General features: G+C 43.7%; 1 protein-coding gene across 1 annotated transcript in view; it reads left to right on the forward strand.

Moving 5' to 3' along the window:
* The first annotated feature begins 330 nt into the window (after positions 1 to 330).
* Positions 331 to 12,908, forward strand: part of TSHZ3 (teashirt zinc finger homeobox 3) — a 64,978-nt gene continuing 52,400 nt past the window's right edge. Inside the window, exon 1 of the mRNA XM_052797598.1 lies at positions 331 to 979. Within this exon, the coding sequence (XP_052653558.1) occupies positions 940 to 979 (40 nt within the window). The 5' untranslated portion in view covers positions 331 to 939. The remainder of the gene's footprint in view (positions 980 to 12,908) is intronic.

Raw genomic sequence — 12,908 nt, forward strand, 5'->3', positions numbered from 1 at the left:
CGGCGGGGAACGGGTGTGCGCGGAGGCGGAAAGGGAAGGGAAGGGCTGCCAGCGGGGCGAGGGGAGCGGAGCGGGCTGCCCTGCCCTGCGCTGCCCTGCCCGGGGGTGCCCGCGGGCCGAGCCCCTCCGCCGCGGCGGGCTGCTGAGGAGAGCAGCAGCGGCGGCGGCGGGCGAAGTTGGGCGGCGGAGGGGGCGGCGGCGAGGGCGGGGGGGGGGGGGAGCGGGCGCCCCGCCGCCGCCGCCGCCGCCTCCCCGGGCGGACCCTTCGCCGCCGCCGTGGCCGGCCGGCGGCGGGCGGTCCGGCGGCGCGATGCGCAAAGAGTTAAGGTGCCGTCCGGGGCGGGAGGCGGTGGGAGCGCGGTGCCCCTCTCCCTCTTTGCGGACTAGTTTGAGTGACACTGCGATCATCTCGTTTCCCTTCAAGCTTCGCCTGTTGCCGCCGCCGCCGCCGCTCCAGCGCCGAGCCGGGAGCCGGGGAGTGGAGAGCGCAGGCTGAGGCTCCGCCGACTCCTGCCAAGAAATCCCCCGTCTTTATGCCGTGATCTCCCAGCCCGGCCAGGCACCGGGGGCGCAGGGTGGGGTGGGGGGGACTGCGGGCTCTCCCCAGCCCTCCCGCCCGCACACCTCTTCGGGGGGCTTCCCCTCCTCCTTCCTCCGGGGCGATTTGTCAAACTTCCCCCCTCTTCTGCCAGCAGCAGCAGCAGCAGCAGCAGCAGGGCTGTCCTCTCCTCTGTGCCGCCTCCTCCTCCGCCGCCGCCGCCGCCGCCTCCTCCTCCTCCTCGGCATCGTGTATGCACAGCAACAAAAAATATATCCCCAACCCAGCCCTCGAGCCGAGACTGGAGCAGCTCACCGGATCTCTGGGGCTAAAGCAACTCTTCCCACCCCCGCGCCCAGGCAGCCCCCCCCCGCCGGCGCCGGCGGCCGCAGGAGCTCAGCATGCCGAGGAGGAAGCAGCAAGCGCCCCGGCGCGCAGCAGGTACGAGAGCCGCCTTCCCCGGCCGCCCGTTTCTCCTCTCGCTTTCCTCCGTCTCTTTCACAGCCGCTTCCCCCGGCGGGCTGAGCCCGTCGGCGTGGACCGGGCTCCCTCCCGGCCCCGCTGCCCGCGGTCGCGCGCTGCATGCCGTGGATTTCGCAGAGCAACTCTTGGTCTGGAGGCACAACGCTGTGGCGTGGGGGGGGAGTCGAGGGGATTTTTTTTTTTTTTTTTCCCCCCCTCCTTGGGGTGGCAGGGGTGGAGGCGCGTGGAAGGAAGCCCTTTCCCTACTTTGGTACCCACTTTGATGTCTTCCCAACTCTGCCATCGCCCGGCTCGGTTCGGGGGGCAACACTTTGTGGAAGGCAGGCGGGTATGGGCAGGCACATGCTACATGTACACGTATGATCTCTGTGGCTCTAGGGGTGGGAGAAGGAGGCGAATTTTGTTCGTTTCCAGCCCGTACTTTGGCACCTACTTCGCTTCTCTCCCTCGTAGTCTTCGTTCTTCTCCATCCCCTTCCCCCACGGGCGAGCGGTTTGAGAAAGCCAGTGAAAATACTCTTTTCTTAAAAATCTATTTTTCCTGTAAAAAGCAATAGGGTATGTGTAAATACATGGCACGCTGTGAATGAAGTGGCAGGGACAAAGTGATTTGGAGGTTCTGCAGTGTTCCTTGAGGATCCAAGCCCAGGACTGTTTCCTTTGCTCAACTTTTATCTTTTTCTCTCTCCCCCTTGTACCACACTGGAGATGTCTCTGCTGGACAGACAGACCCACCTAGCTGGTCACTCTCTTTGGCAACCTCTTCTGTTAATCCTATTGATTTCTTATTTATGAGTCCAGATGAGAAGCTGCAAAGGAAACCAAAGGGGGGAAAAAAAAAAAAAAAAAAAAAAAGAAAAAGGATCTGTGTATTGTCAAATGACTGGCGAATGTTTCTGATAGTGCCTTTACAGTTTCCTCCCTTTTTTTTTTTTTCTTTTTAGAAATACTTTTCAAGGCTTTGTCCTAGTGAGGTTTTTTGTTTGTTTGTGTTGTTTTCCTTATGCCAGAAATGTCAACTCCTGTTAAACTTAGGCAGTATTTTTTGGAGAAGCCAAACTGAAAAGAAAACAGTAAAAAAAAAAAAAAGCCCCACATAATTTTACAGTAATCCTTAGTTGGGGATATGCGGGCTGGAAAAGGTTTCCTTGGCCTGTTGCCATCCTTGATTTGATGGCTGATTGATCGCCTGTCATCTGGCTGCCTTTGATCTATTCATTCCCGATAAACATCAATAAATCACTTGCCATGGTAACGCCAGACTCGGTGACGTCACACGTGGCCTGTCAACTCTCCGTCAGCGCAACTTCAGGGGCTCCTGGCTGGATGTGCCACATAGCCACGGGGACGAGGGCTTCCAGGGCCGTGGGGCTGACCTGAGGGGAGGAACAGGATGGGCTTGGGTTAGGGACAGCTTTGGGGGACCAGCATGTGACAGCCATAGTTTGCCTTTGACAAAGGAAGGCTCTGTACCAAGAGGCCGGGTGTAGAAGTTTTCCAGAGGCTCCGGCAGCTTTCTCGGTAGGGCGTTTGTACTTGTGCCTATAACAACTTGAAGCAGGTAGTCCTGCAACTTGGTAGGGCGTTGTTAGAAAACGGGCATTCAAAAATGACGGTGCTTTCACGCTGTCTGATAACTTTCTCAGAGTGGTGTGGTTTGAATTCAGTAAACAGCAAGGGATTCAGGGAGTAATACAAATTGTAGATAACTATGTCCATGTTTCCTTTTTTCTCTTCTTCGACATATATGTGCATTCATCTAGGACTTTTGAAATAGAGAAATAGACTTTCTAGCAGTCTTGCTCCATATACTAACAGCTAGAAAGTTTGGAAAGTTTTGCAGTACGGTAGGGGTACGATCTAGCAAACAATATCGTAGCCAAATACTTAACGATAATATTTTGCATTTCTGGCTCGTGCCATCAAATAAGACTTTTCAAATAAATTAAAAAGGTGAACTTTTCCTAGTACTTGGGAAATTCTATTTTGGAACATGAATTTAGTTCTGCAAAATCTAGCTCTTCCAAATATTTGACATATTCGACTGTGCTGTATGCTGGGCTCTCCATGGGCTGAAAGAAAATGTTTCTGCACTAAACGCGCCTTCTGAGGTATCTTTCTCTCTCTCTCTCTCTCCCCCCCCCTCATCTCTCCCTCCTTTCTCAAGTGAATCACCCATGATGTGTGATCTATCTTTCATATTTAGCAGAAGTGTAATCTGTTTAAACTTTTAGCTTTTTGATAGCCACATTAAACATTTAGTATTGTGTATAATTGCTTCCCACTGAAATGCTGTTTTATTGGTCGCATTGGAAATGTTACTTTTTCTAATAGCAGTAAAAGCAAAGGCTTTTTTTTTTTTTTTTTAACACCTTAAAAACCAGCTAAGAAATAACAGGTTAGTTAAGAAATATTCATTACAAAAACTTGACTGCAGGACTAATAGGAGATGGAAGAATGGTTTTGCTCTATCAAAATGACCCGTCAAAACGACTTTGTTTCATATTTGATTTAATTGTCTCTCTCCTGACAGGCACATTCATCAATAGCTTAATGGTCAATCAGAAGTTGGCAGAGTGAGTGCTTTCATTCTTTCCCATACACTAGCTTTGGCTTTACTTTATCAAAATGCCTCTGCCTAATGGATATGGGGGATGTAGAATGACTGAAGGGCTACTTATTTGAGAAGAGTGAAAAAACAAGAACGTTTATGCTGTTGATAAGTGCATGAAGATAAATAAGTGAGCTGTATGAGGCATTTTATTTTAAGGCAAAAGAAACTTACATTCCACCCCCCCTTCTTTTTGGCTTCAGAGCTGCGAGTTATAAGGTTCATGACTGCTTTTGTGGCATACTGAGAGTGATGACAAATTGATTGCTTGGTACTGAGAGAGAAAAAAAGGTGGTGGTGGGGGGAGAATTAAAGATGTCTGCTGATTGGTAACTCAGGAAATCCAGTCCCCAGCAACCTTGAGAATACTCGAGAATTTTTTTTCTCCAAACTGAAAGGTCCGCTCAGCCATAAAAAAAGAAAAGTTGTTTTGCCAGCTTCATTAGTGTTCACCTAATTAGCTGTAAACCTGATGGATTCCTGACAGCTTTAATGATTGGAGATGACAAGCTCCACGCAGTGTCATCCAGCAGAATTAGGTTTGCAGCTAGTTTGATGTAATCAAGTTGATATTACACAGTCCTGGTTGCCTTTAGTTGTGCATTAACTCAATTTTCTGCTGCAGGTGACAAATGGGCTTTGGTACCTGGATAATCATGTCATAGGAATTAGGGCCCTTTTAATGGTCTGGAGTAGAATAACAACAACAAAGAACTCTCAGCAGCACAGAGCTCGCAGACATAACAGACAGGTGCACAAATTCTTTATGTCTAGCCCAAGTGTTAACACCACACTGTGGAAGACTAAAGCTGTCTCTGAGAATCAAGAATCTGTAAAAATGATAATTTCAGTTTGTTTGCTTTGAGGCTCAGGTGACTATCGTAGATAAATTTGGGAGGAAGAGTCAGGGGTCACAATTTTATTCTTCACCTGTTAAAGCAAGAAGATAGAATTGATGCTCCAAAGACTCCTGTCATTTAAGTCAGGAGAAAGAAGGTATTTACTGGTTAGAGGCTACTGTCTAGGAAAGCTGAGATACTGCATTAATAGAGGCCAGTCTTGTTCATGCAAACAGTAATTATCTGTCCTTAAATTATGGCTTTTACTGGCAGCTTTTTTAGAAACGTATTTAAAAGATCAAGAAAATGTACTTCCTACTGACAGAAGCAACTTAATACATATTTTGTATACATACAAAGCTCTTCTGAGGAGGGATTGGGAACTAATGATTTGCTGGAAACTCATTTACTTTTTTTTTTTTTTCAAATAAATTAAATAAGACAATTATCAGTTATTGGTTTTCAGACCCAGACAACCGTACTGAGTTTTGAAGCCTGTGGAAAAAAACAAACAAACTTGGGCCCATGTTTTTTTGTCTGGTGTTTGGTTTTTTTTTTCCTATGTAGTATGGTTTAAACCCCAGAGATAGCTGCATACTTTTTAGGCTCTTCACAACTTCCGTGCTTACATTCAAAAGATGCCCATGGTCAGTGTGAATACTGAAATACATTAAATTGATTTTTCAGAGATGTGGAGCACTTCCACTTTTCAGGGACTTCAGTGCTCTCGCTAGTTATCAGCACCTCCAGAGCGAGGCTGGGAGTGCACCGCAGAAATACAGATGCAAGATGGCATGCAGGTTGTGCAGCCAGATTTCCAGGCAGCTCTGACTTCGGGAAGTTGAATGCTTGCTTTAATTTATGGGAATTGCTTGCAACTACATACATACCCCAAAAGTAAATGTAGCGATAAAGTAGACTACCTATAAAGGTACTTGCAGTGTCAGCCCTTGGTATGTTATTTGCCTCCAAACCTGCCACATATTTCTCTGTTGGACAGAGATTCTTCCTAGCAGCAAGCTGACAAAATGATTAGTTATGGCTGTCCTCTGCTTTTTTTTTTTTTTTTTCGGCAAAGTGTGAGGAACAATGCAAAAAAAGAAAAAGGGGCATAAATATAAAAAGGCCTGATAGATTCCCTTGAATATCCGTCTGGAAAACAGAATTTTCCAGAATCAGCTGCCATTTCTCCCATTAGCTTGACAGCTGTCAATTAGGGCTTCAGTGCTCTCCTGGGCCACAGTTTATTGCGTGCGGTTGATGTTGTCATTTTGTTCTCGGTTTTGCCTTGAGCACTATCATGAGCAGGAGTGAAATAGTCAATAACTGATGTATCAGCAGTTATTTCTTAAATTGGCTTACAAGTCTGCATTTTTCCTCTTTTTACTAAAGATTGTTTTGTAAAGTGATTAGAATGAATTGTGACTGCTGCAGGGTTATGGGAAATGCAGTGAAGCTAGGGTGAGTTAGCAGGATTAGAGTGGGTCCTTTTTGTCAGCCCTGTTTCCAGGATTACTGGAAACTATATAGGAAAGATCACCTTCAGGGTGAAGTGTGGGGTAAATTTTTTAAGTGTGCTACGTGCACACTTAGATAGAAACATATGGTGGTGCAGAGGGAATGAAAAGAAATAATTTGCCAGGATGTAAAGTAACCTTTTGTGTTATCTTTCTGAACAAACCTTGGCACTGCTAGTTTTACGGTGTAATAATCCATATTTTAGTCCAATGTCATGACCGTTTCCTAGCGAATCCAAATACAGATTGTCAAATTTTCATACAGCCTTATTTACAAGGTGCTGCTAGTAGATCAAGTATTAAGATGCCTGAAGTGTTGCATTGTCAAGTAAGAGTGTATGTATATGTATGGTTATGATACAACACCGAAAATAACATAGTTGCAGAGTGATCGTGTGTTATCTTATCTATGAAATGCTTCAGCATCATTTACTAAACAATCTACCTCAGGTGTTTGAGTCTGCTTTTTTTTTTTTTCTTCCCTCTCTGTGTGTGTGTTTGGTGTTTTTTTTTTTAAATTTAGTTACGCCCAAATTGTGGTTTATCAGCCTTAAGTTAAAAATGAAAGGTGAATACAATATATTGTATTTGGTAACAATGATATGGACTGGTACATCCAGACAGATAATATGCAGTTGTAATTAGACTGAATAGACAGGCATTCATTTTTAAATTCTTTGACACATGCATAAAATAGTCATATAATAAGATAAGATGACAATTTTATGTTAGGTTGATAAAGTGTCCCGATACATGCATTTAAATGTCTGTAAGCCTTTTTTTATCCAGACAGATTAATTCTAGTTTCCAGCATTTGCAGTTAGACATTAAATTAATTTAAAAAATCCCACTAAACAATGGCTGTGTTGCTTTTTTTTGTGTGTGTCATTACCTAAAGCAGGAGGATTGAAAAAATTTATGCAATTGATTTTTCTTGATTTCAACATTTTTAAAAAAATGCATGAAAATTGGCTCAAAGGATTTAAAGCATAGTCCACGAGAGGCTATACTGTAGTTTTCTTAAGTATAATAACGCGGAATAGAACATTGTCAGAGCTTGAAATTGTTTGTTACCATTTTCATAAAAAGAAGTGTAAGAGTTGAAATAAGTAGGGCTTAATTTCAGAGACTGTGAGATTCATCCTACTGCATTCTCCTGATTTTGCGCCTGAAAGATATTTTGGTCATCTCAGTAGAGAGCCAATCTGCGGAATTTAAACGCTTCTCATTGCAAGCATCAACTTTAAGATGTTTCTCAGAAAATGTTCAAAGGTTTTTTTTTTCCCCGGGGGCGGAGGGAGAGTGGGGAAAAGAGTTACCAGAAGATCATAAAATACCCGAAAGCTCTTCGCCAATGCCATTACCTGGCTTGTTCGGGCAGTAAAGGCGTGACTCTTGAAGAAGAATCTAAGTTCGTGTTTTAGACTTAATGATAAATTATTAATTAATTCTGTCAGGACACATGTTATTAATTATGACTCTCTTTTCTTCATTCAGAACAGCTGTTGGGAATCGTGTAAGTTCACTGTATTTGTTGGTGTGGGAGTTTACCAATGAAGAGCTCTCCATTCCCAGCCTGCCTTACCTTTACCTCCCATCCCCTTCCTACTGGGGATGGCTGTTAAACAGCTAAGCTAAACTTGACATCGCTTGGAATAAATACAAGTTTTGGAGGGATTCGGTGTGCTCACAGTTAGTGAACATTTTTTACAGAGGTGGTTTTTTAGGTCCTGTCCATGAGTAATTCTTGTTTTAGCAAGACTGCCTGGCGGTGGGGAGGTCGGAAGGGCACCGACCAAGCCCCGGCGAGGGGGAAGCAGAGCAGTTTTCGTGCCCTTCCGCCAAACTCCCGACAAACTTCGTGCATTAGCATAGGGGAGAGAGCTGTTTTATTATTCGTTTGGAATGATTCAAATTCATTTACTTTTGATATTTCCATCATTAAATTGAGCCCTCTGTTTCAGTTTCTTATGTGTTCTTTGCGGAATGCATGTTGCATAAAATAGGCAATTTTTAATGAACAATTTAATGTAAATGGGTTCTGAATTTAAATTAATATTAATGAAGCTTTGAGTGAATTTATTTTGCATACGTAAAGGCTTGTAACTCTTTCACCCATACACTCTTGTCTTTATGTACTAACATAGTGGTTAGGTGAATTGGCTAGTTTCCATATTTCATGATTAAAAATCTTTAATGGATTTTACATGGATATTTGTGCTAGTGCAGCTTTACGCGAGTTAGTATCTCTATTAAAAACGTACCTGCCTTTCTGTTCAGATTTCTGTAGTTAACGTTTTCCTGTGTTGCCCTACCGTTTCCATGTATGTCTTTCTACTTTGGTTTTGCCTTTATGCTTAGAGAAAAAATTATTCCAACAATAGTCACCACAGTCAAGATGTTTTCTTTCTTTGGCTTACCTCTAATGCATTATGTATTTAGGAATGATGGGATGTTCTATAATTAATTCTGTTGGATGTAATTGCTATAATCACTTTGATGCTACACATAATAAAAATAATACGGTAAGCATACGAAAAAATATAAACACCTTATCGTAACACTTTATGTAAAATTCTTTTAAAAATGTTGTTTAGAGCGGAACCTCCGCTTCCGCATTTTGTCAGAGCTAACGTGCATTTTAAAGTACGTTACTTAGTAAATGAATGAATTTTAGATATTGAAAAGATTTTGACTGGCAGGTTGTCTTATATGTGCGCGTGTATCTCTCTGACTCTGTGCGTTATTAAAGATGTAGTTCATTAAGAAGCCAACCTTCAGCATTGCTATAAGTGACACGTAAATATCACCGTATATCTCATGAAATAAGAGACAAACTTGTACATTGTATTAAAATCCAGCACATAGTAAATAACACGGAAATGGAGTTGTACAGTGGAAAGCTTCTTTGTAGCGCAAAATGATGGGAAATAGAAAATGTACGAAGGGTAGCACGTAACTCGAGAGGGAGTTTTTCAGGCATAGTCCCAAATGGGAAAAAGACTATAGAAGGTGATTCCCCCTCCCCCTTTTTTTTTTTAACAAGTAGCTTTGAGTTATTGTTTGCAAACACAGTTTTTGATAGAGAGGAAATGAAAAAAATATGTGCAATGGGTTAAGCTGTGTAGCTGATATCCTTGATTCTGTAAAAAAAAAATGTTAATATGGCCATAGTTCTTAATTAGTTGCACACCATACTTAATGCTGCAAAGGTCACTTGGTTTTATGGTCCGGCTTCGTCTATGAATTTGTATGTTTCCCCCCAAATTTATATTTTACTCTCCTGTATTTTCTAAGCAATTGAGCGTGCAGATAGTGGTTAAAATGCAAGCTGGAAACAAGATCAGAAAAGTACGTTCAGCGTGGCCAAAGAAGAGTTGTTTGGGCGTTTTTGGGGGGTGGTTTTTTTTGTCGTTAGTGTTATTTTCAAATAATGCGCAGTCTTTGCGTGGAGAGCAGAAGTATTCCATTTAACTTCTGTAAGCTGAACAAACAAACCCCGACCAACCTCTCGCTGAATTGTTCTGGGGAAGAACAGAACAGGGTGCTGTTTCTGAGTGTCTCTGGGACTGGGCTCGCTGCCTGCAGCCCTTTTCCTGCTAGGTCAAGCCTGTTGCTGGAGGGCCAGATCTCAGCAGGGGCCTCCTGGAGGCTTGGCGAGGCTGCTCAAGACTGGCAGCCATCAGTCATCCATCTGTGACACAGAGTCTGTTTTTGATGGCAGGGATGATAAAAGGCCTGGGAACTGTATAGGCCCTTGTAATCAGGGCCAGTGCTGACATCCTTCTCAACTTTGACAGCTTCTTCCTTTTCTCTCTTCACCGCCAAGACTGTCTCAACTGGATTTTTTTTTTCTCTCTCTTGTTTCATGTACTTGATCAGTCTCAGATGCTGGGAATTATTTTTTTCTGAAGGGAGGGGGAGTGTTTCTTTTGGTTTGTGGGTTGGGCAGGTGTGAGAGGAAGTCTGTTTTTTTTTTTTTTTTTTTTTTTTTGTACTGTAGGCCTGTTGCTAATTAATGTTCCTCCATAAGATTCTGTCGGAGTTGAGTAATGTTTTTGATCTTTATGCCTGATAACTGCATACTTAATGAGATTTCAAAGCTGTGAGTGCAGCTCCCTACAATTATTGACAGATGCCTTTTCTTTGCCATTGGGTTCAGCTTCATAAATCCTCCTGCAGTAATGAGGTTCAGAAGTGCCACCCTGCCAGTGAGCTAATGAAAGAGGGGGGGAGGGAGGGAACAGCTCATGCCTGCCTGACACATTTTTTTCCTTTAAAATTTACTATGCAGATGTCAAGCTGTGGGACGATTACTTCAAACATGCTAATTTTTATCTTGCTTTTGTGTCAAGCCTGCATGCCATTTTTCCCCCCCAATAATAAATAAAAATAGAAACCTCAACCTATTTAAATTTTATCATGGATCATAACTATTGAAGACTTTGATATATGTGTGTTCTTTTGCAGTTTCCAGTCAGCGGAGCAGTTTTTTGAAATCCGAAGGGCAGAGAGAGGATAAAAAAAAAAGGGGGGGGGGAAGCTGCCTCAGCCGCACGTCGGCCTGCCCTAACCGTGCACTTGAAACATCGGAGATTTCATTTTAGAGTTCTGAAACTAAATCCTGGTGGAGAATAGCCGCACCATGCCAAACAGTCGATTTCCTTTTCAGCAGAGCCATACATCACTGACCCACCCTTCCCTCCCGACAGAATGACATGTGTCATTTATCACACGGGCCCTGCCAGGCAGCGCGGGGGGTGCGCGGGGGGAGCTCCCTTTCCAGCACTGCTGTCTTCTCCCCTCAGCACGGCCTGCCTATGGCGCAGCGCCGGCCGGCCGGGAGACGGCCGGCCAGCCGGCCGGGCCAGCGGAGAGGGAGAAGAGAAGCAGAAGGAGAAGAGAAGGAGAAGGAGGAGAGCGCCTGTGCTGGGGGGGGGACTGGCAGAGGGACTGAAGAGGTGGTGTTCTCTCCTATTATCTGCGAAGTCGTCTTGTTCAGCCCCCTGAAGATTTTCCCCTCCTGTTTTCTTTCAGTCTCTTTTTATTTCCCTTTTTTTTTCTTTTCCTTTTTTTTTTTTTTTTTTTTTTTTTTTAAGTTTGGCAGTTGGGACAAACTGGCTGACACGTATCATTCAAGCAGCACCAGCTTGCTGGGGGTTGTGTAAATGAATCTGGGAGCTCTTGGTTTCACATGATTCAAACGTGCATTATTGAAGATGGATGTTCCTTAAAAAAAGATTGATGATGGATATCAGGCTTATAGTGCCATTTATCATTTTGAATATTATTTAGACTTGCCGTGTAAAGCTGTAACTTGAGAGTTGGATGAGCTGGGACAGAATGGAGGCCTCGGCGTGCACGTTGTGATTGATGGCTTTGCTTTCTCATTGTTTGTTACCAGATACTAGCTGGTCATTACAGGAGTGCCTTACAATTGTTTTAGGGGCTGGATTTCCGTGTGTGTATGTGTGTGTGTGTTTGTACAACAGAGAGAGGGACGGGCAGAGACAGAGTTAAGTTTTTAGCGAGAGCGTTTCAGTAATTGTAAAGAATGTAGACAAAGCTATGGCCCGTGCAAGGATACAGGCAATCTTTTGCATGAATACAGAGACACTAAAATATAAGCAGGACCGTAGCTGTTCCAGCGTGGCATTGTCAGGCATTGCCAGTTCCAGTATAAAAATGTGCTTTAAAAATGTGCTTGTGAACAGATGAACACGCTCCAGCTTCCTTTCGCTAACAGGCTGCGTTTTGGTCCCACAGTGGCAAAGAAAACAAAGTTCTAGAACATAATTATGTTCAATGTTTACATTTTTCTTTTCTGCCCACCCTTTTCACCCAGAGTGGTGAATCTTTGAGTCTCGGCGTTCGCTCCCAGGTGTCCAGGATGCTCCTGGAGGTGGATAGCACGTCCATGGGAATAGCAAGGGCAATCCCTTCCCTTTTTGAAGCACTTTTGCTGGAACCAGGACACCCCCACCTGCTGGAAGAATTAAGGAAGCAGCTTTTTATAGGCAATTAGGTCTTGTGTTGGAAGCACAGGCAGCGACTATCAGGAGATGGACACTCCAGCAACAGAGCGGCTTCAGCCGTAGGTAGTGCCAAAACTTCAAGCGATGGGGTGTTTGCGTGCAAACGTCTCCGGGCAAGTGCGATACACAGCCCGGCTAAACTCGTTCTGAGTTGACAAACTATTGAAAGTTTCTTGCCTGGCACATTGTACAAAAATCAAATGGTTGCCAGGAATGGTAGGTGAAATTAGACGAGAATGGCTTTTTGTTGAATCAGTCTTGAATTTGCACAGGTAGATGGTATTTTTGAAACGCTGCTTGTCACATGAACTTTTTCTTTGATTGCGAGATGCCCTCCTAGCAAGAGGGAATTGGAGCAGCATGTAATGAACAGTGTACAGCATTTAAGTTAAAACGTGTTTCACAAAGCCAATGGTGACTTATACGAGTTTCACAGAATCGAGTTTTTCAGAAATCTAGTGTTTGTTATTCCTTCTACAAATCCAGTTCAGTTTGCTTTCGATACACTCTCTCAGTTGCCAAAAGTAAGGAGAATTGAAGTTTATGCGCTTCATTCAAGTCCAACATCATGAGAAAACCCTGAAAAAGCCTAATATTTTCTATAAAGCCTTCAACAGTAGAAGGTAAAACTTTGATCTCCTAGCCCTGCACTTGTGTAACACAGCAGGTAATTGAAGTACAAGTGCCAATTTGCTGGAACAATTGTAAACACACCTTGATACAAATGGCATCATTGCATTCTTACTGATTAGAAAACTTTGCTATTAATAGACACAAAGTCCATTTCAGGTGTAATTGGTAAGGAGCTGAGTGCACTCATGGGAAGAAACCTTGTTTTGTTTTTTGTTCGCTTTTATTCTTATCCCTTTTTTCAGTTTTATAGCTG

This window comes from Harpia harpyja, chromosome 9, assembly GCF_026419915.1.
Source record: "Harpia harpyja isolate bHarHar1 chromosome 9, bHarHar1 primary haplotype, whole genome shotgun sequence".
Taxonomy (NCBI): domain Eukaryota; kingdom Metazoa; phylum Chordata; class Aves; order Accipitriformes; family Accipitridae; genus Harpia; species Harpia harpyja.